Genomic DNA, 26,678 nt, shown 5'->3' with positions numbered 1-26,678 from the left:
TTTTTTAGTTGTATACCGTGTGTGTGTGAGACACCTGTATGCATGTCACACCCGTCTGTTCAGTCTTGCATGTGTATTGTATACTCCCCCCTCCCACACACACGTAACATACTCACTTGGCGGGAACTGTAACAAGGCTCAGATAGCGAGGATCACTTCATGGCACAGACTGCTCAGCCCCTCACACGTCCAGACCGTGCATTCCCCATGGTCGCCATCCCACTTCTGATTATTTGAATCAGCTGTGTAGCGCTACTGCAAAAAAACAAAACGTGGCCCCAGGAATGATTTTTGTGAACCTGCTCTAGGCCTGCCGTCTCGATGGTCAATTGTGTAAATTGTTGCAACGGGTAAAGGATCCTGTTTTAAGTTATTTAGTCTATGCAAAATTAAAACAAAATCTGTCACTACTGTCAACACTTTCTTCTACATGGGCCCACTCACAACTTCCTACAAACACACAGATTAAATAACACAGACCAAGAATCACAAATATAGCTGTGAGTAGCAATGAACAGGGTTCACAGAATGACAAAGGACACTATCAGTTGGATATGCAACTTTGTTATATAAAAAAAGCAAGCACACTATCATGTAGGAACTATGATTGCACATAAAGAGTCTAAACAATGTTCCCTCTAAACTGCGTGTGTGTGCGGGGCTGTGCACCTCTTCCAGGACTGCCACGCAGAAGAAATACCAGGCTGCACAGTCGCAAGACATTGAACTTCACTGAGTTGGCCACATGCGTTTGCAATACATAGATCAATGTTTTTTCTGTGATCTAATCAACATGTCAGCCCCTTTTCAATACAACAAAACAAATCTAACTTTGCAAGATTGAGTCTGTGATTTTGTTGTAGGCAAAGACAGTGTGCAGCGGAGTGGAATTCTGTTGGCAGGTAGCCCACAAGCTGGTCTTTCAATCATCTGCAAGTGAATGCTCTTTTCAGATCAGAGCCACACGTGTGAACATTTGTGGATATTCTTTGAGTTATTAGCCCAGTTATAGATACGTATATGTCGGCAATAGAGATTTACTGCTTCCCACAAGAGGACAAAACATGCAGGCTACATTTCAAAATGTCTTTGAAAGCCAGTTAGGTAAAATGCTTATGTCTTAATTAAAAGGAGCACTGTTGTATTTTGAGACAGGCTTGAATATTCAAATTAACAAATAGGCAGAGGGTAGCTTACATTGACTAATTCTCTGTATGGTGTTAATCATTCATTTTATTTTCTACGGTGGTTTCTTGCGTCATACAACAAAATACAATGCAATTGACAGTCACCTATTTGGCCCATAGAGTTAGATCAAATAAAACAAATTATTAATGTCAAGCGCTTCATAATGGCAAAACATGTTTAATAGTCTCATGTAATGTAGCCCTGCATTGAACACCACATATAGGCTACTGTAGGCCGTATCTGTGACCGACCAGCTCAAATTGGTATTATGTAGCAACATTTTAAATTTGAGACTCAGCTAGAAAAAGGTATATCATACACTACAGTTGAGGAACAATGGGAAAGTCATTTTGCTTTGAAAGTTGATAAACTTGTAAACTCACTTTTGAGAAAATGTTTTGGTACTACTATTGGAGAGACCTCCTGTCTACACGCATTCAGCATCGTTCACACCCTCTTAACCTGTTGTCTGGGGCGCTACGCATTCAGCATTTTAAACAAGATACACCCTCATATAATTGATAAGCATGTCCAGAACTACCAAGCCCCTTCAGGCAAAACCAAGATGAGACGGCATCCACATCATTCTTTAAGGGTTGATCCAAGGGTTCAGATCATTACTAAGAGAACAGCTCGAAAGCAAAAGCCAGCTGCCAGTATTTTTCCATGGGATACAGAGAGGAAAGCAAGCTTCCCAGAACTGCATATCAATGAAGAGATATGTGAAAAAACACCTTGAGGATTGATTCCAAACAACGTTTGCCATGTTTGCGATATTATGTAGTTAATTCGGAAAAAGTTTTACGTTGTAGGTGACTGAAAGCAGACGCAATGTAGAAAACGGAAGCAGGTTCAGGAAAAACTGCGCATTTGGTATGTAACTGAGAGTCTCCTCATTGAAAACACACAAAGGTAAATGATTTTATTTATTTGATCTGGTTTTTGTGATGTTGCGTGCTAAATGCTACTCAAAATGCTGTAGCTTTGTACACAAATTAGTCAATTTCTATGGTTCAAAGGCATATTTTGAAAATCTGAGATGACAGTGTTGCAGAGCTTGAGAGCAGATGCATTATTTTCATTTTATTTGCGATTTTCAGAAATCGTTAACGTTGCGTTATGCTAATGAGCCTGAGGCTTTAGTCACGATCCCGGATCCGGGATGGGGAGTTTCAAGAAGTTAAGCATTAGCCCCACACATCTCTTTAAGGGTTGATCCAAGGGTTCTGTACTAACAACAGCAGTCAAGCACCAAAGCTAACTTGCTAACTACTTCCAGACACAAATGAGTGAACAGCTCACTGTACATTACTCGCCCGAGCAGAGATGGTTAGGCTGTTATGTTATCCAGAGCGTTGGTGACTGCAACTGTGCTGTCAGATTGTCCAGTCGTAAATTCAGGGCGTTTCGCTTTGCGGAGCATTCCGAGCGCACACTGGGCGATGAGTACGGTTGATCCGAACATTCTGACCTCACAGTCAAGCATCCAAGCATCCACACTGGCTAGCTTGCAAGCAGCTTCCAGACACAAATGAGAGAACACCCCACTCTGACCATTTTACTCACCCTAGCAGAGCTGGTTAGGTTGTTTTCATGTTGTCCAGAGCGTTGATGACTGTAACTGTGCTGCCTGCAAGAATTTCATTATGCTTTTTTGTCCATCTGTACAAACAATAGTACTCAAGTATAAACAGCATGGGATCAAGCAGCCGTCATACCGCTCAGGAAGGAGACGCGTTCTGTCTCCTAGAGATGAATGTACTTTGGTGCGAAAAGTGCAAATCAATCCCAGAACAACAGTAAAGGACCTTGTGAAGATGCTGGAGGAACTCGGTACAAAAGCATGGTCTGATGACACAAACATAGAACTGTTTGGCCGTAATGACCATCGTTATGTTTGGAGGGAAAAAAGGGGAGGCTTGCAAGCCGAAGAACACCATCCCAACCGTGAAGCACGGGGGTGGCAGCATCATGTTGTGGGGGTGCTTTGCTGCAGGAGGGACTGGTGCACTTCACAAAATAGATGGCATCATGAGGTAGGAAAAGTATGTGGATATATTGAAGCAACATCTCAAGACATCAGTCAGGAAGTTAAGGCTTACTCGCAAATGGGTCTTCCAAATGGACAATGACCCCAAGCATACTTCCAAAGTTGTGGCAAAACAAAGTCAAGGTATTGGAGTGGCCATCACAAAGCCCTGACCTCAATCCTATAGAACATTTGTGTGAGCAAGGAGGCCTACAAACCTACAAACCAGCCCTGTCAGGAGGAATGGGCCAAAATACACCCAACTTATTGTGGGAAGCTTGTGGAAGGCTACCCAAAACGTTTGACCCAAGTTAAACAATTTCAAGGCAATGCTACCAAATACTAATTGAGTGTATGTAAACTTCTGACCCACTGGGAATGTGATGTAAGAAATAAAAGCTGAAATAAATCATTCTCTCTAGTATTATTCTGACATTTCACATTCATAAAATAAAGTTGGGATCCTAACTGACCTAAGACCGGCATTATTTACTAGGATAGAGTAGGCAAAGACTCTACTCTATCTGCTTTAGCACTCAGAGTACACGGAGGAATGCTTGCATACAGCAGGCAGATGTGACATTGTCATTCCAGGTGGGGCCCCTTCAATGATGAAATGGTGTTATTTGAACCGAACGCAGAGTGATCTGGGGCCTTTTTTTTCTCATTTCACCTTTATTTAACCAGTTAGGCTAGTTGGGAACAAGTTCTCATTTGTAACTGCGACCTGGCCAAGATAAAGCATAGCAGTGTGAATAGACAACACAGAGTTACACATGGAGTAAACAATTAACAAGTCAATAACACAGTAGAAAAAAGTCTATATACATTGTGTGCAAAAGGCATGAGGAGGTCGGAGAATAATTACAATTTTGCAGATTAACACTGGAGTGATAAATGGATCAGATGGTCAAGTACAGGTAGAGATATAGGTGTGCAAAAGAGCAGAAAGGTAAATAAATAAAAACAGTATGGGGATGAGGTAGATAAAAATGGGTGGGCTATTTACCGATGGACTATGTACAGCTGCAGAGAATGGTTAGCTGCTCAGATAGCAGATGTTTGAAGTTGGTGAGCGAGATAAAAGTCTCCAACTTCAGCGATTTTTGACCTACAATGTCAGGTTGTGAAAACATCAAAAACCCCATCTCGAAAAGTTGACATTGCAGTAGTGAATGCTACCAAACATGACATTACCTTACCAAGACAAACAATGCTAGGGACATTACAGAGTATAACCCTGTTCCTGTGCCTAGTGGAGAAAAGGTTACTGTAGCACAGGTTCATGACATATCCCCACCAGAGACTGGACCTGACATGGGTCACACAGGGTGGGTGGGAGGCACCTGTAGATTTACAGCACTTGAGCCAAGAACAACAAGAACTAGTCAAACAGATGCTCAGAGAGGAATTAGCCATTTTGTTTGCCAAAGATGACATGTACATCGGGGCATCCCTTACCCACGTATTCACAAAATACTTGATGGTTTGGGAGGAAACTCGTGGTTTACAGTTTTAGATCAAGGGAAGGCAGACCACCAAGGCTTTGTATGTCCAGATAACACACTGCCCTTAGCACGCCTTGAGCCTTATACATATGGAACAGAATTCCTTATCAAACAGTCCCTCTGCCTTCCAACGAAGCAGGGAGGAAAGTTCAGAAGGTACAAGAGAATCTGTATACCATATTTGGATGATGTGCTTTTTTTAGCCAGTCATTTGAACAACACGTGGAAGATGTCCAATCAAATCAAATGTTATTGGTCACATGCACGTGGTTAGCAGATGTTAATGCGAGCGTGCCTAAATGCTTGCGCTTCTAGTTCCGACCGTGCAGTAATATCTAACAAGTAATCTAACAATTTCACAACAGCTACCTTTTACAAGTGTAAAGGAATGAATAAGAATATGTACATATAAATATATGAATGAGCAATGGCTGAACGGCATAGGCAAGATGCAGTAGATGGTATAGAGTACAGTATATACAGATGAGATGAGTAATGTAGGGTATGTAATGATTATATAAAGTGGCATTGTTTAAAGTGACTAGTGATACATTTACTACATCCAATTTTTTATTATTAAAGTGGCTAGAGATTTGAGTCAGTATGTTGGCAGCAGCCACTCAATGTTAGTGATGGCTGTTTAACAGTCTGATGGCTTTGAGATAGAAGCTGTTTTTCAGTCTCTCGGTCCCAGCTTTGATGCACCTGTACTGACCTCGCCTTCTGGATGATAGCGAGGTGAACAGTCCATGGCTCGGGTGGTTGTTGTCCTGGATGATCTTTTTGGCCTTTCTGTGACATCGGGTGGTGTAGGTGTCCTGGAGGGCAGGTAGTTTGCGGTGATGATGCGTTGTGCAGACCTCACTACCCTCTGAAGATCCTTACGGTTGTGGGCGGAGCCGTTGCCGTACCCGGCGGTGATACATCCCGACAGGATGCTCTCGATTATGCATCTGTTTGTGAGTGTTTTTGGTGACAAGCTACATTTCTTCAGCCTCCTGAGTTTGAAAAGGCGCCGTTGTGCCTTCTTCACCACGCAGTCTGTGTGGGTGGACCATTTCAGTTTGTCCGTGATGTGTATGCCGAGGAACTTAAAACTTTCCACCTTCTCTACTACTGTCTCCTCGATGTGGATAGGGGGTGCTTCCTCTGCTGTTTCCTGAAGTCCACGATCATCTTCTTTGTTTTGTTGACGCTCAGTGTGAGGTTATTTTCCTGACCCCACACGCCCTCACCTCCTCCCTGTAGGCCATCTCGTCGTTGTTGGTAATCAAGCCTACCACTGTAGTGTCGTCTGCAAACTTGATGATTGAGTTAGAGGCGTCCATGGCCATGCAGTCATGCGTGAACAGGGAGAACAGGAGAGGGTTGAGAACGCACCCCTGTGGGGCCCCAGTGTTGAGGATCAGCGGGGTGGAGATGTTGTATCTTACCCTCACCACCTGGGGGCGTCCGGTCAGAAAGTCCAGGACCCAGGGTCTCGAGCTTAGTGATGAGTTTGGAGTGTACTATAGTGTTAAATGCTGAGCTGTAGTCAATGAACAGCATTCTTACACAGGTATTCCTCTTGTCCAGATGGGTTAGGGCAGTGTGATTGCGATTGCGTTGTCTGTGGACCCATTGGGGTGGTAAAGCAAATTGGAGTGGGTCTAGGATGTCAGGTAGGGTGGAGGTGATATGATCCTTGATTAGTCTCTCAAAGCACTTCATGATGATGGAAGTGAGTGCTACAGGGCGGTAGTCGTTTAGCTCAGTTACCTTAGCTTTCTTGGGAACAGGAACAATGGTGGCTCTCTTGAAGCATGTGGGAACAGCAGACTGGGATAGGGATTGGTTGAATATTTCCATCAACACACCAGCCAGCTGGTCTGCGCACGCACTAAGGACGAGCTAGGGATGCCATCTGGGATGGTAGCGGGCCGTGTCGTTTGGTAGCGGGCCGTGTCGGTGGCACTGTATTGTCCTCAAAGCGAGCAAAGAAGTTGTTTAGTTTGTCTGGAAGCAAGACGTCGGGGTCCTCGGTGGGACTGGCTTTCTTTTTGTAGTCCGTGATTGACTGTAGACCCTGCCACATACCTCGTGACTGAGCCGTTGAATTGCGACTCTACTTTGTCTCTATACTGACACTTAGCTTGTTTGATTGCCTTGCGGAGGTAATAGCTACACTGTTTGTATTCGGTCGTGTTCCCGGTCGCCTTGCCCTGATTAAAAGCAGTGGTTCCCACTTTCAGTTTTGCTCGAATGCTGCCATCAATCCACGGTTTCTGGTTGGGGAAGGTTATAATAGTCGCCGTGGGTAAAACATCATCGATGCACTTGCTAATAAACTCATTCACCGAATCAGCATATACATCAATGTTGTTGTTCGACGCTATCCGGAACATATCCCAGTCCACGTGATCAAAGCAATCTTGAAGCGTGGAATCAGATTGGTCGGACCAGCGTTGAACAGACCTGAGCATGGGTGTTTGCTGTGTTAGTTTCTGTCTATAGGCTGGGAGTAACAAAATGGAGTCGTGGTCAGATTTGCCAAAAGGAGGGCGAGGGAGCGATTTGTATGCGTCGCGGAAGTTAGAGTAACAATGATCCAGAATTTTGCCAGCCCGGGTTGCGCATCGATATGCTGATAAAATTTAGGGAGCCTTGTTTTCAGATTAGCCTTCACCAGCTACAATAAATGCAGCCTTAGGATATGTGGTTGTCATGCCCTGACAATAGAGAGCCCTTGGTTCCCTATGGTGTTGTAGGTCAGGGCGTGACTAGGGGTGTTCTAGTTCAATATTTCTATGTTGGTGTATTGTATGGTTCCCAATTAGAGGCAGCTGGTAATCGTTGCCTCTGATTGGGGATCATATTTAGGTAGCCATTTTTCCCACCTGTGTTTGTGGGATATTGTTTTGTGTATGTGCATGTGGCACCACCACTTTCAAGTATTCATTGTTTTTTTTATTGTTTTTTGAAGAAGTTTCATTTTATTAAAAGATGTGGAACTCAACACACGCTGCGCCTTGGTTCGTCTCTTACCACGAACGTGACAGAATATCCCACCAAGAAAGGACCAAGCAGCGTGAGGTGGAGGATAAAGTGAGTTGGACCTGGGAAGAGATAATGGGAGGACACGAGACCCTTCCTTGGGGGGAGTCGCCGAGGAGCATTGGGGGGCAGTGACGATGCCGGGGACTGCGGCCACAGAAACCCCAAGATATTTTTTTGGGGGGGGGGGCACATGGAGCTGGCGGCTGAGCAGAGGGAAGAGCCAGAGGCCGTCAGGGAGGCGATGGAGAAGTTGGGGGAGAGAGAGAGGAGAGAGATGTTGGTCAAGTGTGTTCTGCTCAACATTCGACCTGAAGAGCCAGTCAGCAGTCTGGTGAAGTCTGTGCCGGCTTCACGCATCTGGCCTCCAGTGCGCCTCCCCAGCCCGGAGCGTCCTGTTCCGGCTCCAAGCACTCGACCTGAGGAGCATGTCATCAGTCCGGTGCAACCTGTGCCGGCTCCACGCATCAGGCCTTCATTGCGCCTCCCCAGTTTGCTACGTCCTGTGCCAGCTCTCCGTACCCTCCCAGAAGTGTGTGTCAACAGTCCAGTGCCACCTGTGCCGGCACCACGCACCAGGCCGCCAGTGCGCCTCCCCAGTCCTATACTTCCTGTGCCTGCTCCCTGCGCTCGACCTGAAGAGCGTGTACAAGTCTGGTGCAACCTGTGCCGGCTCCACACATCAGGCGCCCAGTGCGCCACCCCAGCCCGGTACGTCTTGTGCCGGCTCCCCGCACTCGCCCTGAAGTGTGTGTCATCAGTCCGGTGAAACCTGTACCGGCTCCACGCACTAGGCCCCCAGTGCGCCTCCCCAGCCCGGAGCGTCCTGTGCCGGCTCCACGCACTCGACGTGAGGAGCGTGTCATCAGTCCGGTGCCATCTGTACCGGCGACGGTCAACAGTCCGGAGCCTCCGGTGACGGTCAACAGTCCGGAACCGGCCTCCCAGGTGGCGCAGTGGTTAAGGGCAGCTGTGCCACCAGAGACTGTCGTAAGGCTCTGTCGTAACCGGCTCTGTTGTAAACGGCCGCGACCGGGAGGTTCGTGGGGCGACGCACAATTGGCATAGCGTCGTCCGGGTTAGGGAGGGTTTGGCCGGTAGGGAAATCCTTGTCTCATCGCGCACCAGCGACTCCTGTGGCGGGCCGGGCGCAGTGCACACTTACCAAGGTTGCCAGGTGCACGGTGTTTCCTCCGACACATTAGTGCGGCTGGCTTCCGGGTTGGATGCGCGCTGTGTTAAGATGCAGTGTGGCTTGGTTGGGATGTGTATCGGAGGACGCACGACTTTCAACCTTCGTCTCTCCCGAGCCCGTACGGGAGTTGTAGCGATGAGACAAGATAGTAGCTACTAAAAATAATTGGATAACACGAAATTGGGGAGAAAAAAGGGGGTAAAAATAAATAAATATATATATATATATATATATATATATAACAGTCCGGAACCTCCAGCGAGGGTGAATGGTCCGGAGCCTTCTGTGACGGTCATCGGCCCGGAGCTTCCCGGGACGGTCAAGAGACTGGACATTGGTGAGTAGTATACTCGGGAGCGGTGGGCGATATCCGTCAGGTACTCAGGCAGCTAAATAAATGGGATATTAAACTCACCGCTGATAAGTGTGACCTATTCAAGAATGAGGTCAGTTATTTCTGATAAATCATTCATTCTGAGTGTTACAGAATGGATCTTAAATAAATTGTAGTCATGCAAGATCTGGTAAACAGGCCACCAACAAACGTGAGAGAGCTGGGGGACCTACTGGGGTTTCTAGGGTACTACAGGGATTATGTACAGAACTTCAGCATCTGGGAAGAGAAGGACCAAGATAGCTATGCCGTTGGGATAGGCTCCACCCCACCAGAAAGTTAAATGGGATGATGCTCACCAGAGAGCATTAGAGTGTGTTGACTAATCCCCCTGTGCTTGCTTACCCAGATTTATAGGACCATTTTATCCTGCATGTTGATGCCTCTGAAGAGGGATTGGGAGGTGCGTTATACCAACGAAAAAGTGGCAACTGAGAGTCATTGGATATGTCTCCTCATACTGACACAAGCAGAGAGATACTATTACCTGCACTCGGGGAAACTGGAATTCTTGGCCCTCAAATGGGCAGTGACTGAGCGGTTCCGAGATGATCTCTTTTATGCTCCCTCTGTGACAGTGTACAGTGATAATAACCCCTTGACATACGTACTAACTACAGCAAGACTGAATGCCACCGGTAATCTCTGGGTGGCGTAGCTGTCTGACTTCAATCTCACACTAAAGTATCGTCCTGGAAAGGTAAACACTGACGCAGAGTTTCTGTCACGTTCTCCTTTGCATGCTGAACATTACATGAAAGAATGCACGGAGAAACAATCACCTGAGTCGGTAAAAGCAACAACAGCATGATTGTGTAACTGGGATATCTGCGGTCACGCTAAGGCCATCAGTGCAAGAGAAGCTGTCAAGGTGTGTGTGTGTGTTGAGGGGGGGGACAGTTACAGACCGACTGTCTCATGCATGCTCAGTCAAAGGTAATGTTAAAAGATGCAACTGTATCCAGAATCTTGGAACTAAAAAGGCAAAGGACTAAGCCAAAACCAACAGAATGTCATCAAGAGTCATGTGAAGTCTCACCAGAGGGATTATTACAAAGGAAAACATCAAAATGGACACAAATTGTGGTACCAAGACCGTACAGAACACTAATTTACAAGTACTTACACACTGAAATGGCCCATCTAGGAACAGAAAAAGTACGGAACTAGAAAGCTTTTTATTGGCCGCGCATGCAACATGACATTGAATACTTTATCACTAAAGTGTGTAAGTGTATCAAACAAAATATACCCAGTGTAATAACTAGGGCCCCGATGCAACATGTACGGGCTGCAGCTCCTTTTGAGATGATTTCAATTGACTATGTGCAACATTCTCACTGCACCTAACATCATTACTAAACTTTAGACATACGAGTTACCACACCCAGTCTCAGGGAGGGTTAACTCTGGGAATTCCCCTGGTATCTACGGAGTTAGGTAAATCGGCTCTAAGTTGTCTCGCACCTTATTTGTGGAACAATCTTCAAAAAAAACTTACATTTGATGTTCTGGTGCCTCTAGGGCTTTTCAGAAAGCTGACTGAGGACTTTATTACTGATGAATGTGTTTGTTTTTTATGACAGTGTTTTTCTTTCTGCTTGCATTTTGTATTTATATTTTGATGTGTATTTTGTGTAATTTATGTAATTCAGGGCTCTTTGGTAAAAGATACCTTGGTCTCAGTATGACTCCCTGATAAAATAAAGGTTAAATAAAATCAATCTTGTTTACTCTCTGTGGAGGGAATGGCTGCAGAGGGGTTTTCTGGTTTCATTGTGAGACAGAGGGGGTTACTGGGACGGAACAAATGAGAATAATGTCACAGAGCATTGCTGTATACACACTGGGCATTCTTCTACAGGGGCTAAACAGATCCCACATTCTTTGCCTCCTTCCACTGTGTCAAAATTATTATTTATCAGGAGTATCAGTGAGAAAGTGGTGGTTCTGCATTCCTAGTTGGACACACATTAGGGAAATGATGTAGTCATGGTTTGCACTTCTCCTTATTCTTCTTCTTTCAACACATTTTACCATGTCCAAAGAAAGTCAGTCTGTACTGAAACAGATTTTTATCTGAGACTGATTTTAACTCCAATCCACTCCCTAATGTTTTTCACTCTCTTTCTCTGTCCCCTTCTTTTGTTATTTCTGTCCCTACCCCTCCCTTTACTCTTCTCTCACACACACACTTTCTTCTCCTCCCTCTGCAACGGGTATCTGTATAGCACAACGTTGCTATATGACAATAGGGCAGTATAAACATGTAGATATTGTACTTGATGCCCTGTAATCTGTGTCTGATTGTGTTAAGAAATCAAAGGGCCACTTCCCTCAAGCCCTGACATGTTGACATATCCGTATCCAGGCGACACCTTCACTGTAGCAATAGAAGCAGAAGTTGAAGGAAAGTAGGGTGAGGGTGCAGCCTTTTCTGACATCACACAATTACATCATCACACATAAGATGTTTTTGTCCTATTCATGTCCCTCAGTGTTCAGGAAAAACAAGTTATTAGACATTCTGTCTTTTTCTCTCTTCTTCTTTTTCTCACTCTGTCATATCCTCTTCTCACTGGCAGTCCGTTTTTGATGTCTGAGTGAGATTGTGAGCTCCTCTTCCATTCTGTCTCTATAACTCTCTTCTCTTGTTGGTTTGCTGTTTTGGTGGTGGTGACCCCTGTGTTAGACCATGGGAGATCCAATAGCTTTCTCCGTCCTAAACAAGAGACTGAGACCACAGTTCACTGCCATGGAACGCCTCTGCTACTCCCTGGACACACTGGAAGATGGACCACAGCGGCCTGGCACGGTCAGGGGTGATTCAACCGCACGGTCTACAATACTGAGGGATGTATCACAAACACAGGACGATTCAAGCTCGACCACTACCAAACCAGAGCAGGAGGATGTGGTAACAGAAGGGTTGATTTCCCTTGCTGAAGAGGGGGACATTGGTCCTGAAACGTTGGCCATGCCTATGATCAAGGATAGTTCAATGCTGTTCCTGACAGTAGATGCTGGTCCTGATGGGTCTGGTGAGCTGGCCGTGGTCAGGGACAGTTTGACCGTAGCGAGTGACGGTCCAGATGGTTTGACCGTGGTCATTGAGGGAGACGGAGACGGTTCTGATGCGGTCAGTGAAGATAGGAGCACGTCCAGACAAAGCTACATAGATGGAATGTTACCCGACCTCATCAGGAGTGGACGACCGCTCAACAGACGCAGGACACTAGGGCCAGTCTCAGACACGGTGAGAGAGAGAGAGAGAGAGAGAGAGAGTGAGCAAGAGAACAAAAAGGAGAGATTATGTTTGTGTGTGCTGTGAGGCCAGAAATGTGCATTCAATGTCATTCGATGCAGTAAATGTGATGGAATTAAAATATCTTGCACTAAAATACAATGCACCTTGTTCAGTACTATAGCGTGCAATACGGTATGATACGGTGCTATATAATGCTATCAGCTCATGGAAACAGGTTTGATTTGTGGCTGTGTATGGTTGCTAAAGGAGATATGTGGGAATATTGTTGCCTCTCTTTGAGCCCTTATCAAATCAAAATCAAATCAAAATATTAGTCACATGCGCCAAATACAACAGGTGTAGTGAAATGCTGACCTACAAGCCCTTAACCAACAATGCAGTTTTAAGACAAATACCCCCCAAAAATAAGAGCAGTAATAAAATAACAATAGCGAAGCTATATACAGGGTGTACCGGTGCAGAGTCAATGTGCAGGGGCACCGTTTAGTGGAGGTAATTGTAGTAATATGTACATGTAGGTAGAGTTATTAAAGTGACTATGCATAGATAATAACAGAGAGTAGCAGCAGCGTAAAAGAGGGGGGGAGGGGGGGGGGCAATGCAAACAGTCTGGGTAGCCTTTTGATTAGATGTTCAGGAGTCTTATGGCTTGGGGGTAGAAGCTGTTTAGAAGCTTCTTGGACCTAGACTTGGTGCTCCGGTTCCGCTTGCCGTGTGGTAGCAGAGGAAACGGTCTATGACTAGGGTGGCTGGAGTCTTTGACAATATTCAGTGCCCTCCTCTGACACCGTCTGGTATAGAGGTCCTGAATGGCAGGTAACTTGGCCCCAGTAATGTACTGGGCCGTACACACTACCCTCTGTCGTGCCTTCCAGTCGGAGCAGTTATCATACCAGGCAGTGATGCACACACACCAGGGGCCTCACTCCTGACGGGTTGCATGTATATATACACAGTACCAATCAAAAGTTTGGACACATCTACTAATTCAAGATTTTTTTTTACATTGTTGAATAATAGTGAAGACATCAAAACTATGAAAAAAGACATGTAACCAAGAAAGTGTCACACTCTTGGCATTCTCTCAACCAGCTTCATGAGGAATGCTTTTCCAACTTTCTTGAAGGAGTTCCCACATTTGCTGTGCACCTGTTGGCTGCTTTTCCTTCACTCTGCGGTCCAAATCATCGCAAACCATCTTAATTGGGTTGAGGTTGGGTGATTGTGGAGGCCAGGTCATCTGATGCAGCACTCCATCACTCTTCTTCTTGGTCAAATAGCCCTTTAGGTGAGTTGGGACATTGAAAAACAAATGATAGTCCCACTAAGGACAAACCAGATGGGATGGTGTATCCATGCAGAATCCTTTGGTAACCATGCTGGTTAATTGTGCCTTGAATTGACAGTGTCACCAGCAAAGCACCCCCACACCATCACACCTCCTCCTCCATGCTTCACGGTGGGAACCACACATGCAGAGGTAATCCGTTCATCTACTCTGAGTCTCACAAAGACATGACGGTTGGAACCTGTTAATACCTGTTAATTGAAATGCATTCTAAGTGGCAACCTCATGAAGCTGGTTGAGAGAATGCCGAGAGTGTGCAAAGCTGTCATCAAGGCAAAGGGTGGCTATTTGAAGAATCTCAAATGTAAAATATATTTTGATTTGCGTAACACTTTTTTAGTTACTACATGATTCCATATGTGTTATTTCATAGTTTTGATGTCTTCACTATTATTATACAATGTAGAACATAGTAAAAATTAAGAAAAACCCTGGAAGGAGTGTGTCCAACTTTTGACTGGTACTGTATGTTTGTATGCAAATGTGTGCGTGCGTGCGTGTGCGTGTGCGTGTGTGTGTGTGTGTGTGTGATGAGCTTGTATACGCGTATCCAGTACAACAGGATTTCTCAATCTCTGATATTTCACTCAGGAATCTGGATTAGCAGGGTTTCTTTTTACCACTGTGTCCGAGTTTTTTTAAGAGAAAGGTTGTGTGCATGTGTGTGCATTGTTAAAGGTAGTGTCTCGGGAGGTGGTTTGTGCATATGTCTGTGTGTTTGCATGTAACACTGTGTCTGTGTATGTCTAGTTGAAGTGAAAAGTGATATTCTTGTAGGAAGTTGATTAACGTGCTTCTTTACATATGTGCTTCTGTGTGTTTAGTTGAAGGAGGTGCGTCGGGAGGTGGAGCTATCTCGGAGGCGCAGTCTGAAGCTGAAGGCTCAGGTGGATAAACTACAAGAGAACAGAGAGGGACCGGGATGGAGTCAACACAGAGCGAAGGTAACGCGCACACACATTTCAGATACAGTCAAGCTTTCAGAGCATTCAAGCAGAACAAGATATTTCAAAGGTAATTTCAAAGGCATAAGGCCTGGTCATACAATCATTGAAACAGAAACAAAAACAGTGTTATATAACAACAAGACACACACAACAATAGGGCTTGAATGGATTATGCTGATAACTGTATGGGAAAGGAGTATGTCTTACTGCACACAAGGAATGAATCATTTTGGTTTCTGTGGAGCACATCACCTTTAGAAGTCTCTGTGTATGTTGAACTATCTTCCCCTCTTTCAATCAAATGTATTTAGAAAGCCCTTCTTACATCAGCTGATGTCACAAAGTGCTGTACAGAAACCCAGCTTAAAACCCCAAACAGCAAGCAATGCAGGTGTAGAAGCACAGTGTCTAGGAAAAACTCCCTAGAAAGGCCAGAACCTAGGAAGAAACCTGAAAAAGGAACCAGGCTATGAGGGGTGGCCAGTCCTCTTCTGCATGTGCCGGGTGGAGATTATAACAGAACATGGCCAAGATGTTCAAATGTTCATAGATGACCAGCAGGGTCAAATAATAATAATCACAGTGGTTGTAGAGGTTGCAACAGGTCAGCACCTTAGGAGTAAATGTCAGCTTTTCATAGCTGATCATTCAGAGTATCTCTACCGCTCCTGCTGTCTCTAGAGAGTTGAAAACAGCAGGTCTGGGACAAGGTAACACGTCCGGTGAACAGGTCAGGATTCCATAGCTGCAGGCAGAACAGTTGAAACTGGAGCAGCAGCACGACCAGGTGGACTTGGGACAGCAAGGAGTCATCAGGCCAGGTAGTCCTGAGGCATGGTCCTAGTGATCAGGTCCTCCGAGAGAGAGAGAGAGAGAGAGAGAGAGAGAGAGAGAGAGAGAGAGAGAGAGAGAAAAAAAAGAGAGAGTTAGAGAGAGCATACTTAAATTCACACAGGACTCTGGATAATACAGGAGAAATACTCCAGATATAACAGACTGACCCTAGCCCCCCGACACAAACAGCAGCATAAATAATAGAGGCTGAGACAGGAGGGGTCGGTAGACACTGTGGCCCCGTCCGACGATACCCCTGGACAGGGCCAAGCAGGCAGGATATATCCCCACCCACTTCTCCAAAGCACAGCCCCCACACCACTAGAGGGATATCTTCAACCACAAACTTACCATCCTGAGACAAGGCCGAGCATAGCCCACAAAGATCTCCCCCACAGCACAACCAAAGGGGAGGCGCCAAACCGGACAGGAAGATCACGTCAGTGACTCGACCCACTGAAGTGACACACCCCTCCTAGGGATTTTTTATTTATTTCACCTTTATTTAACCAGGTAGGCCAGTTGAGAACAAGTTGTAATTTACAACTGCGACCTGGCCAAGATGAAGCAAAGCAGTGCGACAATAAACAAAAACACAGAGTGGGATAAACAAAAATACAGTCAATGACACAGTAGAAAAATCTATATACAATGTGTGCAAATGGACCTCCCTTATCTTACCTCATTTGTACACACTGCATAGACTTTTTCTACTGTATTATTGACTGTATGTTTATTTATTCCATGTGTAACTCTATGTTGTTGTATGTGTCGAACTGCTTTGCTTTATTCTTGGCCAGGTCGCAGTTGTAAATGACAACTTGTTCTCAACTAGCCTAGCTGGTTAAATAAAAGGTGAAATAAAATAAAAAATATTGAAATAAAAAACATCCACCAAGAGGTAAAATATATAGTCAATACAACAGTGGTCATAAAATAATTTATAGCACGGCTTTTGATGATCCTTGGTTGGGGTCTGAGCAGATTATTTGTTGCGATTGAAAAGTAATAAAATGGTGGTCCGATAGTTCAGGATTATGAGGAAAAACATTAAGATCCACCACATTAATTCCACGGGACAAAACTAGGTATGACTGTGGCAGTGAGTAGGTCCAGAAACATGATGGTGATGGCTCTGAAAGCCTTTTGGAGTGGGTCTGTGGACTTTTCCAAGTGAATATTAAAGTCACCAAAAATGAGAATATTATCTGCCATGACTACAAGGTCCGATAGGAATTCAGGGAACTCAGCGAAGAACGCTGTATATGGCCCAGGAGGCCTGTAGGCTGCATAGATTTCATGACTAGAAGCTCAAAAGACAAAAAACGTATTTTTTATGTAAATTGAAATTTGCTATAGTAAATGTTAGCAACACCTCTGCCTTTGCGAGATGTGTGGGGGATATGGACATTAGTGTAACCAGGAGGAGAGGCCTCATTTAGCACAGTATATTCATCAGGCTTAAGCCATGTTTCATTCAGGCCAATTACATCAACATTATAATTAGTGATTAGTTCATTGACTAGCTGCCTTGGAAGTGAGGGATCTAAGATTAATGTAGCCCTATTTTGAGATGTGAGATATCACAATATCTTTCAATAATGGTAGGAATGGAGGAGGTCTTTATTCCAGTGAGATTGCTAAGGCGAACACCACCATGTTTAGTTTTGCCCAACCTGGATCGACGCAGAGACACGGTCTCAATGGGGATAGCTGAGCTGACTACACTGACTGTACTTGTGGCAGACTCCACTAAGAGGCAAACAGCCTGCTGCCTGGCCTGCACCCTCTCATTGTGAAACTAGTGGAGTTAGAACGCTGTCTATGTTCGTAGATAAGATGAGAGCACCCCTCCAGCTAAAATAGAGTCCGTCACTCCTCAACAGGCCAGGCGTGGTCCTGTTTGTGGGTGAATCCCAGAAAGAATGCCAATTATCTACAAATTCTATCTTTTGGGAGGGGCAGAAAAAAGTTTTCAACCGGCGATTGAGTTATGAGACTCCACTGTAGAGCTCATCACTCCCCTTAACTGAGAGCGGGCCAGAGACAATTACTCAATGCCGACACATCTTTCTATCTGACCCCTCTCTCTCTCTCTCTCTCTCTCCCCCCTCTCTCTACCCACCACCCCTATCTCTGCAGGTTACAAAGGAGGTTCACTCCATTCTGAGGTTGTTGCTTCCTTTGACAGAGTCCAGCCCAGTAGAACCCTCTGGTCAGGAGAACAGTCTGGATACAGCACTGGTTCTGCTGCAGAACGTGGCACGCAAACTAGCATTGAACCACACAGCACAGGTGAGTCTTAACTAGCACTGAGTCACATAGCACAGGGTGAGTCTAAACTAGCTCACAAGTCTCAGCCACACACGTACAGTTGAGCTCAGACTATATTTTGAGGAGTTGAAACCTGATTGTCAAAACAATAACATTTATTATAAGTTTTTGGGTTCCAAAATATTTCCTCCAATTTGTTCTTAGTGAATGTGTCCCAGGCTTATGACACAGTCTTGCGCTCATACAGTCATACCTCCCAGGGGAGTTTAAATCGCATCAGAATATATCAGCAAACAATTTAGGCAGAAGAACCATCGATACCAAGAAACCAGTGGTGGCTGCTCAGAGGAAGGGGAGGACCGTCTCCTCAGTGAATTTCATACAAATGGGAAAACATTTCTAAAGTTATCCTTTTTTAGATAAAGCTATACTAAATATGTTCACGTCACCAAATAATTGATAAAAACACATTGTTTTGCAATGAAGGTCTACAGTAGCCTCAACAGCACTCTGTAGGGTAGAACCATGGTGTAGCCGGAGGACAGCTAGCTCCTCCTCTGGGTACATTGACTTCAATACAAAACCAATGAAGGCTCGTGGTTCTCACCCTCTTCTATCGACTTACACAGAAATTATTACATCTTCCAGAGTATGTCCTCCAACCGATCAAGTAACATTTTATTTGGAATACAACAGGTGTGTAGACCTTACATTGAAATGCTTACTTACAAGCACTTAACCAACAAGAAAATACCTAAAAACAAAACGTATGAGAGCTCTTGCAGCATGGACTGACATGTTGTCCACCCAATCGAAGGATCAAAGAATAAGTATACTGTAGTACTGAAAGCATAAGCTACAGCTAGCTAGGACATTTCATAAAATGTGGTGAGTAGTTGACTCTAAGAGATAGAAAGACAATAGTTGAACAGTTTTTAACAAATTAATTTCTTAAAAAATAAAGGAGAAGTAAGAGTGAGAGAGAGAGTCATTTTGTTTCAGTTTTACAAATGCAGCTTTCTAGTTAATAAGCCTATGTTAACTAGCTGACTATGACAAGCTAACACATCACTGGAACTCTTCCAAGTCAAAGTAACCTTCTGGTTTTATTAATTTATGGCCACCGGGGCTTGTTATGACAAATAATGTTCCCCAGCCAAATAGTACCCCCCTCTGATTGACAATGGGATTCGATAAACTATTATCGTCCGTTGCTATATCAACGGTGTGATGACCTAATGATTGGACGTTTGGAGATCATTACAGCGTAAAATATGTTATTTTCATCATCGCTAGGCGAACAAGGCTGATTTCCGCGACAATGTCGCTGTTTAAACAAGTTATGATTAGCCAATACATTTAACACTTATTTTGGGTACCTTCCTAACATAATAACACGAAATCCATGTCTTAAACATTGCTACATTTTGGAAATGGGAAAGACAACGTGTAATCTGCGTGACACATTAAAGTTATTTACTTTACACATCAGGAAAACAGCTAATTTCCACTCCATTCATATGCAAATCTGTTTGATTCATACACTGGCTTGTCTGGCTGTCATGTTTATTTTAACCTTCCCTTATCTACACTGAAATAATATAATTTCAGTAATCCTCTATTATGATATATATCTCGCATAGCTCATTAGTACACCCTTGTGGTTGAATATATATGTAACTTTTGCAGGTCCTATGATACAACAATGAATAACGTGGAACAAATAAATACCACCAAAGGATACCTTACAACTTACAATAAATAATGAACACCTTGTGAAACAGCTGTGAAAACCAACCTGGCATTATTTAAGATTTTAATACATAAACTTACATCGTTTTTGGTACAGTTGTGTCATTAATTTATTTTCACAGATTTGTTGTGCACTCACATGGCAATGATAGACTAAAATACTAAATTCTGGTGTGTGGAATGTAGAGGAGGTGGTTGCTGTGTGGGTGGGAAGTTCTGCCTGTCACTTGTTCTCAACAGGCAGCCAGTCTCAGAAGGGGGTCTTGAAGAGGGAGACTGCAAAGTCCAGGCAATGCTGCCCTCTTTGTTCTGAGTGTTTGCAGTGCTAGTGTTTTTAGTTACTCTGTGCATCTCAAATTTTATGTGCCCAGTATGATAGAGCAAGAAAACCTTCTTAGCAGATAATGACAACAACAGTAGCTGTAGATGATGTAATGAAAAAAGGACACTTACTGATCATGTGCCATGGTGAAAAAACTTTGATGGGCTTCAACTCCGGTGCCACAGTCTTTGTTCTCTCAAACTTCTGGCAGGCTAGACAGGGTACTGACCTTTAAGCAAAACGTGACAAATTGAAACATTGTGTGCTCTCTGATATGACATTCATTGAAATCATAATAATTTCTGATATAATAGAATGTGATTGATAAACAAAAGGTTATTTCACTTGCCCAGCTGTCCACCTCCTTGACAATTCCCCGTCAGAAGAAGCGTAGGTTGATTTTGGCAATCATGCGCTTCACTCTGAAATGGCCACCATGCATCTCGGTTAGCACGGTCAGTGGCGTCCTTCTCCTCCTTAGTAAAAATCACCCTCCTGTGTGGCTGGCCATCCTTCCTCCGTAGGTACATGTGATTGCCTAACAAGTTTGAAGAGAAGAGTTGTTGAAATACTCAAGTCTAAGTACATTTGCACTGCTGTCTTTCTCTCTGTCTTCCACTCTCTTTCCACCTCTCTCGCCCTCTTTCATCTTTTCTTTCCCCCCCCCGGGTTTAACTTACAGCTAGACACCTCAATATGACAGACATATAACTATATCAGTGGAGGCTGCTGAGGGGAGGATGGCTCATAATAATGGCTGGAATGGAGTCAATTGAATGGTATCAACCACATGGAAACCACGTTTGATACCATTCCATTTAAAACATTATTATGAGTCATCCTCCCCTCAGCAGCCTCCACTGAACTATATGTATAGCTAGCAACTAGCTAACGGTAGATGGAATATGGTTGTCCATACGAAATCCGTCCAGTTATCTAATAGAAGTTAACTGCTTAACGTTACCCTGAATTGTGAATTTCTCTGCATGTTGCGCCTCTTGCTGAGATCAGTGCTGTCTTCATAGTACTTTGCCTGGTTGGAAAGATAAAAGAAAATCTCCTCAAGGGATGCCATTGAAGTGCAACTACATACAAACAGAAAGCTGCAATAACAGTTACAGTAGCTTGCAAGCTAGCTAGCTAATGTTAGTTAAATAAAACTGTCTGGCTAGCTAGCTGGCTACTGTAGCTGGCTAGCTGACTAGGCAGGCTGAGGTATATAAGTACAGTAGCTAGCAACGTCAATCTAAAAACAGCTTAATATATTTATTCCTATATAACAATATTTGCTTATATAAAGACAAATACATGGTAAACAAAGTGTTTTCTTTTCAGTCGTTTGGTGTCCTCTGAAGCAGCAGGTAGTCAGCAGGTCGTCACCGTCAAAAATACCGTCCTTGGAGAACAATTCTGAGCTAATAATTTTGTTCGGACTGAGCGAGCATTTATGCAGTGAAATAGAACTAGAACTGCCCGAACCCTCCTTCCTTCGCGACCACTACGAGATAAAATAGAGCCAAGCAACTAGCATAGCAGTGGACTCTTGGTTCATTACGTAATCCGGTCAAAATGTTTCAAGTTCTAGTAACAGCCCTAGCAACAGAAGCTTGAACTTATCGAATTCTATTGTGACGCAGAGGGGGACACAATTTGGCCGGGGGACACTATTTGATAGTGTTACTGCTGAACTGCTTACTGACTATAGACTGCAACGTTACTACATAATTGTAGTGGGTTTATTAACACGTTAGTTATATTAGCTATGTTGACTATGACGTTACTTTAGCTAATATGGTAACGACGATGTAGGCTGTGTGTAGCGGTTATGATATGATTTGGCTTGGAAAGTTATTTTTGCCTGGTCACAGAGCTGATGTGTTGTCCATTGAAGTCCACAAATTAAGGGAAAAGGTGAGAGGAGTAGAGCTCATAGATGCAAGAATGAATACAATGGGGCTCCTATGAAAGTGAGCTGTGTTTACGTGTGATCAGGGGTGTATTCATTTTGCTGTTGAAAAAAAATGTCTTAAACAAAAGTAAACAGAATGAAACTGGGATAAACATAGCTGCATCTGCACTCGTTTGCAACTGTTGGAATAATGATTACACCCTAGATAGATGCAGGCAAGAGTGTGCAAGGTGGTCCTGAATGTGTCACTTCAAATGTTTCTCTCGACCTGTGTGTATCTACGTTGTAAACTTTTATTCATAGGCTAGGTTGTAGCAACCTCATGATGGGCATAGGGAAAATTGGAGTATCATGTAGTAACCTAAACCATTCAATGTTATATTGAACTGGGTGAATGGAATATGAATGACAGTCATCACATTTGCTGTAATAGAAATAAAGCCACGCTCAAAAAATGAATAAATTGTCCTCCATTGTCTTAAAAGGCACCGACCTCCACTGCAAATTTTTTTTTATCTCAATGACCATATGAATGTCAATTAAACAAACTTCCTTTCTTTCCCTACCACTCTTTCCTTTTGGTTTAACAAGGATTCCAAGTCCGGGGGTCGTAGAGAAAATGATGTGGATGGCAGTGCTGTTCTACAACAGGCACTACAGGACAGAGACGATGCCTTGGAGAAGTGAGTGTACACATACACACGAATGTGCATGCATGCAGACACACATGGCTCACACACTTAACACACACACCACAGCAAAGAGAGTTGTCAACACTGCTCGTCTAAAAGAGGGATCTGCATCTTTCCAGTAGAGGAATGAGACGTTGATGTTTTTGTTTTTTTCCACTTCCTGTTGAACAGGAAGAAGGCCATGGAGGCGGAGCTTCTTCGCAGTAAGACAGAGATGATGTTACTTAACAACCAGCTGCTGGAGGCTGTGCAGAAAAGACTGGAGCTCGCTTTGGAAGTAGAGGACTGGAAGGTACTTAGAGAGAGAGAGAGTGGGAGGGAAAGGGAGAGGGAGGTACTGAGAGAGAGAGAGAGTGATGAGGGAGGGGGAGAAGAAGGTACTGAGAGAGATGGAGGGAGAGAGGGAGGGAGATGGACGAGTGAAGAGGGGAAATAATGAGTAAGAAGGGGAGAGAGGGAGGAGAAGCAAGGGGAGGAAGGGAAGGGAGAGAGCAGAAGAGCCAGAGAGGGGATGGAGTTCTGGGTATCGTACTGTAGATAGAGTGGATATACTGTAGAGTGAAGAGGAAAGATGAGAGAGATAATTGAAAGAAAAAGGTAAAGGAGCGCTTGAGTAATGTGAGCAGAGAGAGAGTAGAGAGAGAGTCACAGTCTATGGGAAGGGAAAAAGGGATATGTCTGAGACATACAGTACGAACATGTTACTGTGGAAAACAAGCTCTGACTAATCAGGGGAAAATAGCAAATTACCCATGGTTTAACACCAGTGTTGGGGAGTGGTGAACTACATTTAGTTCAACAAGTAATTTCATACGATTTTATAATTCTAATATTAGTGTTTTCAGTGGTTAATAACTTTTTTTGCCATGTAGTGGTGTAGTTAAATACTGGAACAAGACAACTTTTTTTGCAAAAAAAATGTATGGGTGAACTAGGCAAGAATGTCCTTTCTCTTTTGGCATCTCGCTTGAAACACTTTTTGTGTGCCTATTTCTCACTTTTTGAGTTCAGTAGGCTAAATGACATTCTGTTGACATTGACTTCTTTTAGTGTGACGTAATTAATGGGTGGCTTGGTAAATACGGTATATTTTCAGAGTAGCTTCCCCAACACACACACACACACACACGAGGGGAGCGGCTGCGTCAACAACCCTCCGACTCTAGTCCATCCCTCCTTCAGCGGGAGTTATTATTTAAGAATTCAAGAGCATTGAAGATAAAGCACCTGTCCCTGTGCACTGTCCTGCATGGGTATGAAATACACGTACATTATTTACACGGTGTAGTGCATCCAGCTGGTACATATCACCAGCTGGTGTTCTAGCATGACACTGTAGTAATAGAGCCTGGGGCCTCAGGGGCCATCTGGTGAGAGACCAGCTCCCTCTAGTGGTGCAATAGAACATGATATTATATTACCCTCTTGGGGACAGTAGACCACTGATCTAGCAACAGCGGTCTTATTCCTTCTAATGACCATAACCACTTATGAATTAGGGGACAGAGCTGATTCTAGGTCAGAATAAACTAAAAAGACAAGTAGTCAGAATATATACCAAGTTGTACCAAGTTTGGTGTTTAAGGGGTAGAAGTTGCAGCGTTGGGCAAAAAATGATAAACAATATAAATACAATTACAATACTGGAATACCATGATGAGATTAATAAAAATGTCCCTTTATCAGGACGATGTCCAGATGATCCTCCAGCAACAGCTCCGGAGCCAGCAACAACAGGCAGCAGAACAAGCCCAGAGGAAGCCGTCCCGTCTGGGGCTGCTGAGGAGGACCAACAGACCCCTCCTCCAGAGGCCAGCCTCTACCCCCTTGACCTACACCACTGGAAAGGTTCCCGTTAGTACCCGCGTCCCTTCCCCCTCTCCCACCCCCCAATGTACCCCTGTCACCTGGAGGGACAGGCTGAAAAGGGGGAAGGTGGGTCGTCATAGTGGCCAGGATGCAGAGCAGGCATTGCAGGCATCGCGGTCATCGAGCGGCAGCAGACTGGAGGAGGGGTTTCATACCATAGACTTATAATAACACATACACAAAATCATATGCATTTAAGGGAAGGATACAACTCATATCTATGTACTGTATTTACTGGTGGCTACTTAATCAATCTGTCTAACTGTGGATTCTTACTGTGAGAGATACATTGAGCTGATAGTTAGATACAGAGTCACAAGCAGATTCATTCTCCAATCTACTAGTACTGTGCACCGCTCTGATCTGTTTGGCTTTAGGAGACTATTTTTCAAAGAATTCTGTCTATTGGTGCCTGGATACTACATTTGGGTTGGAGATTTTCCCTCCAACTCTAGGCATACATTAGCTATTGTAATGACAAGCAGTCATGTTGACTGTAACACGTGTCTCTGTTTAAAGGGGCAATCCTTAGCTGCTAGGGCAACATACATTTTTGGACTTAGAAATGAATGATACCTACCCATTGATTCTTGAAGAATATAACATATGAATGCATATCAATGCCTAATGAGCTTAGTTCAACTGTCATACTCCATCAGAACCCAAAATATAAGCTTGTTTTACTCCAATGTTTGTAAACATAAATGTAAACAAACAGGGCCAATTGCAACCACTGATGGCCACTAGACTATCGCCAGCCGATCTCTCGTTAAACCATCAATACATGCTAAAATGTATGTTGCTGTAGCAAATAAGGATTGACCCTTTAATCAGACTAAGAGATTGGAGAATGAATCTGCTTGTGACTGTGTATCTAACCAGAGGGTGAAATTGAGAGGTGGCACCGCAGGTTCAAAAGTGGTGTGGCACTGGTCAGGTAAAACTCTGTGCCCTATTCGTAGGCTATGATAAAATATTATTATTATAGATAGCTCCCTTTTTCATCTGTTCTATGAATAGGGCTGGAGTTTTTCTTGTCAGGACATGTGAATTAGAAACACTCCTGGCCTAAGGTGAATCAAACCCTTTCAAACTCCTACAAACCTTGTTATTGTTCATTCTGAAGCCTTTATGTATGGCAGAGTTACATTTAGCACTATACACAGTATAATTTGTAACAAGGCAGGGTTACATTTAATATTATACACAGTAGAATTTGTAACAATGTTTTTTTTAATGTGCAAGTCATAAAAACACTAACCTTGTGTCATTGTCCTGGTCTCCATCTGGGCCACCAGAGGTTGGATCCCTGCTTCTCACTGTTGGAACTGATTGCCTGTAAAATTCATATTGTCAATCATTAAATCAAACCAAATTATATATTTTATTTTTTTAAGGAACCCAGTCCAGCTTTCAACTTACTCTTGAATGTTGCAATAGTAGAATGCATAAGGTGCCATTTCAAAATTGGGTCGTGCATCATCAGTTGTCCTGTTGTCATGTCAGTCCTTGCACACGTAAAGGCTCTACTTGGTCAATCTGATGTCTGCAGTGGCTGTACAGCATTTACTACAATGGGGCCTCTGCAGAAGTCAGAGCATTCATACTTCTTGCGCTTCGGGGAGCAGAGCAGAGAGTAGCATACGCATCCAAATGAGTAGGTGGCAGCATAGACGATCAATGTACAATTCAGCAGAACATTTCTGAATATCTGTACAAGAAGAGGATAGGGATGATACAATACAAACAACACAACATTGCAAAATGGCAACATATGATAAAGAGACACGTATGAAGAGGAGGAATAGTTGCTGTGTCTTATGTTGGAGTGGAGATGGAGGAACGACAGAGAATGCAGGAGAAGATGGTCAGTGTGACCTCAAACACCAAGAGGGAGAGTTCATCCTACTTGTGCAGAAAATACATGGCACCTACTTCAGCGGGTAGTGAATATTTAAATTATAGGGGCACACACTCCATAGTATGTGGAGTATGTGATGGCCACCATCGTTTCACTATGGTAAATGGGGGAAATACGGTCGGCAAAGCGTTGGAGGAGTGTTTCAGGAGAGCACCTTTGGGTCTCGACTCCTTTAAGGGGAAGCTAGAGTTGACA

General features: G+C 43.9%; 1 protein-coding gene across 1 annotated transcript; it reads left to right on the top strand.

Annotated features, from left to right (window-relative positions):
* The first annotated feature begins 11,840 nt into the window (after window positions 1-11,840).
* On the top strand, window positions 11,841-25,962 carry LOC135550225 (uncharacterized). The gene is made up of 6 exons (XM_064980836.1): window positions 11,841-12,603; window positions 14,788-14,907; window positions 17,887-18,039; window positions 22,593-22,684; window positions 22,865-22,985; window positions 24,380-25,962. Exons 1-6 carry the CDS (start codon window positions 12,043-12,045, stop codon window positions 24,728-24,730), a joined length of 1,398 nt encoding a protein of 465 aa, XP_064836908.1. The 5' UTR covers window positions 11,841-12,042; the 3' UTR covers window positions 24,731-25,962.
* Window positions 25,963-26,678: the final 716 nt, after the last annotated feature.

Source organism: Oncorhynchus masou, chromosome 12 (assembly GCF_036934945.1).
Source record: "Oncorhynchus masou masou isolate Uvic2021 chromosome 12, UVic_Omas_1.1, whole genome shotgun sequence".
NCBI classification, from domain to species: domain Eukaryota; kingdom Metazoa; phylum Chordata; class Actinopteri; order Salmoniformes; family Salmonidae; genus Oncorhynchus; species Oncorhynchus masou.
Note: the sequence above shows the minus strand (reverse complement) of the source record. Positions and strands in the feature narration are given on the sequence as shown.

Coding starts and splice junctions, on each gene's coding strand:
- LOC135550225 (XM_064980836.1), top strand. CDS start 12,043: ATGGGAGATCCAATAGCTTTCTCCGTCCTAAACAAGAGACTGAGACCA. Junction 18,040..22,592: donor CATTGAACCACACAGCACAG/GTGAGTCTTAAC, acceptor TGGTTTAACAAG/GATTCCAAGTCCGGGGGTCG. Junction 22,986..24,379: donor TGGAAGTAGAGGACTGGAAG/GTACTTAGAGAG, acceptor TCCCTTTATCAG/GACGATGTCCAGATGATCCT.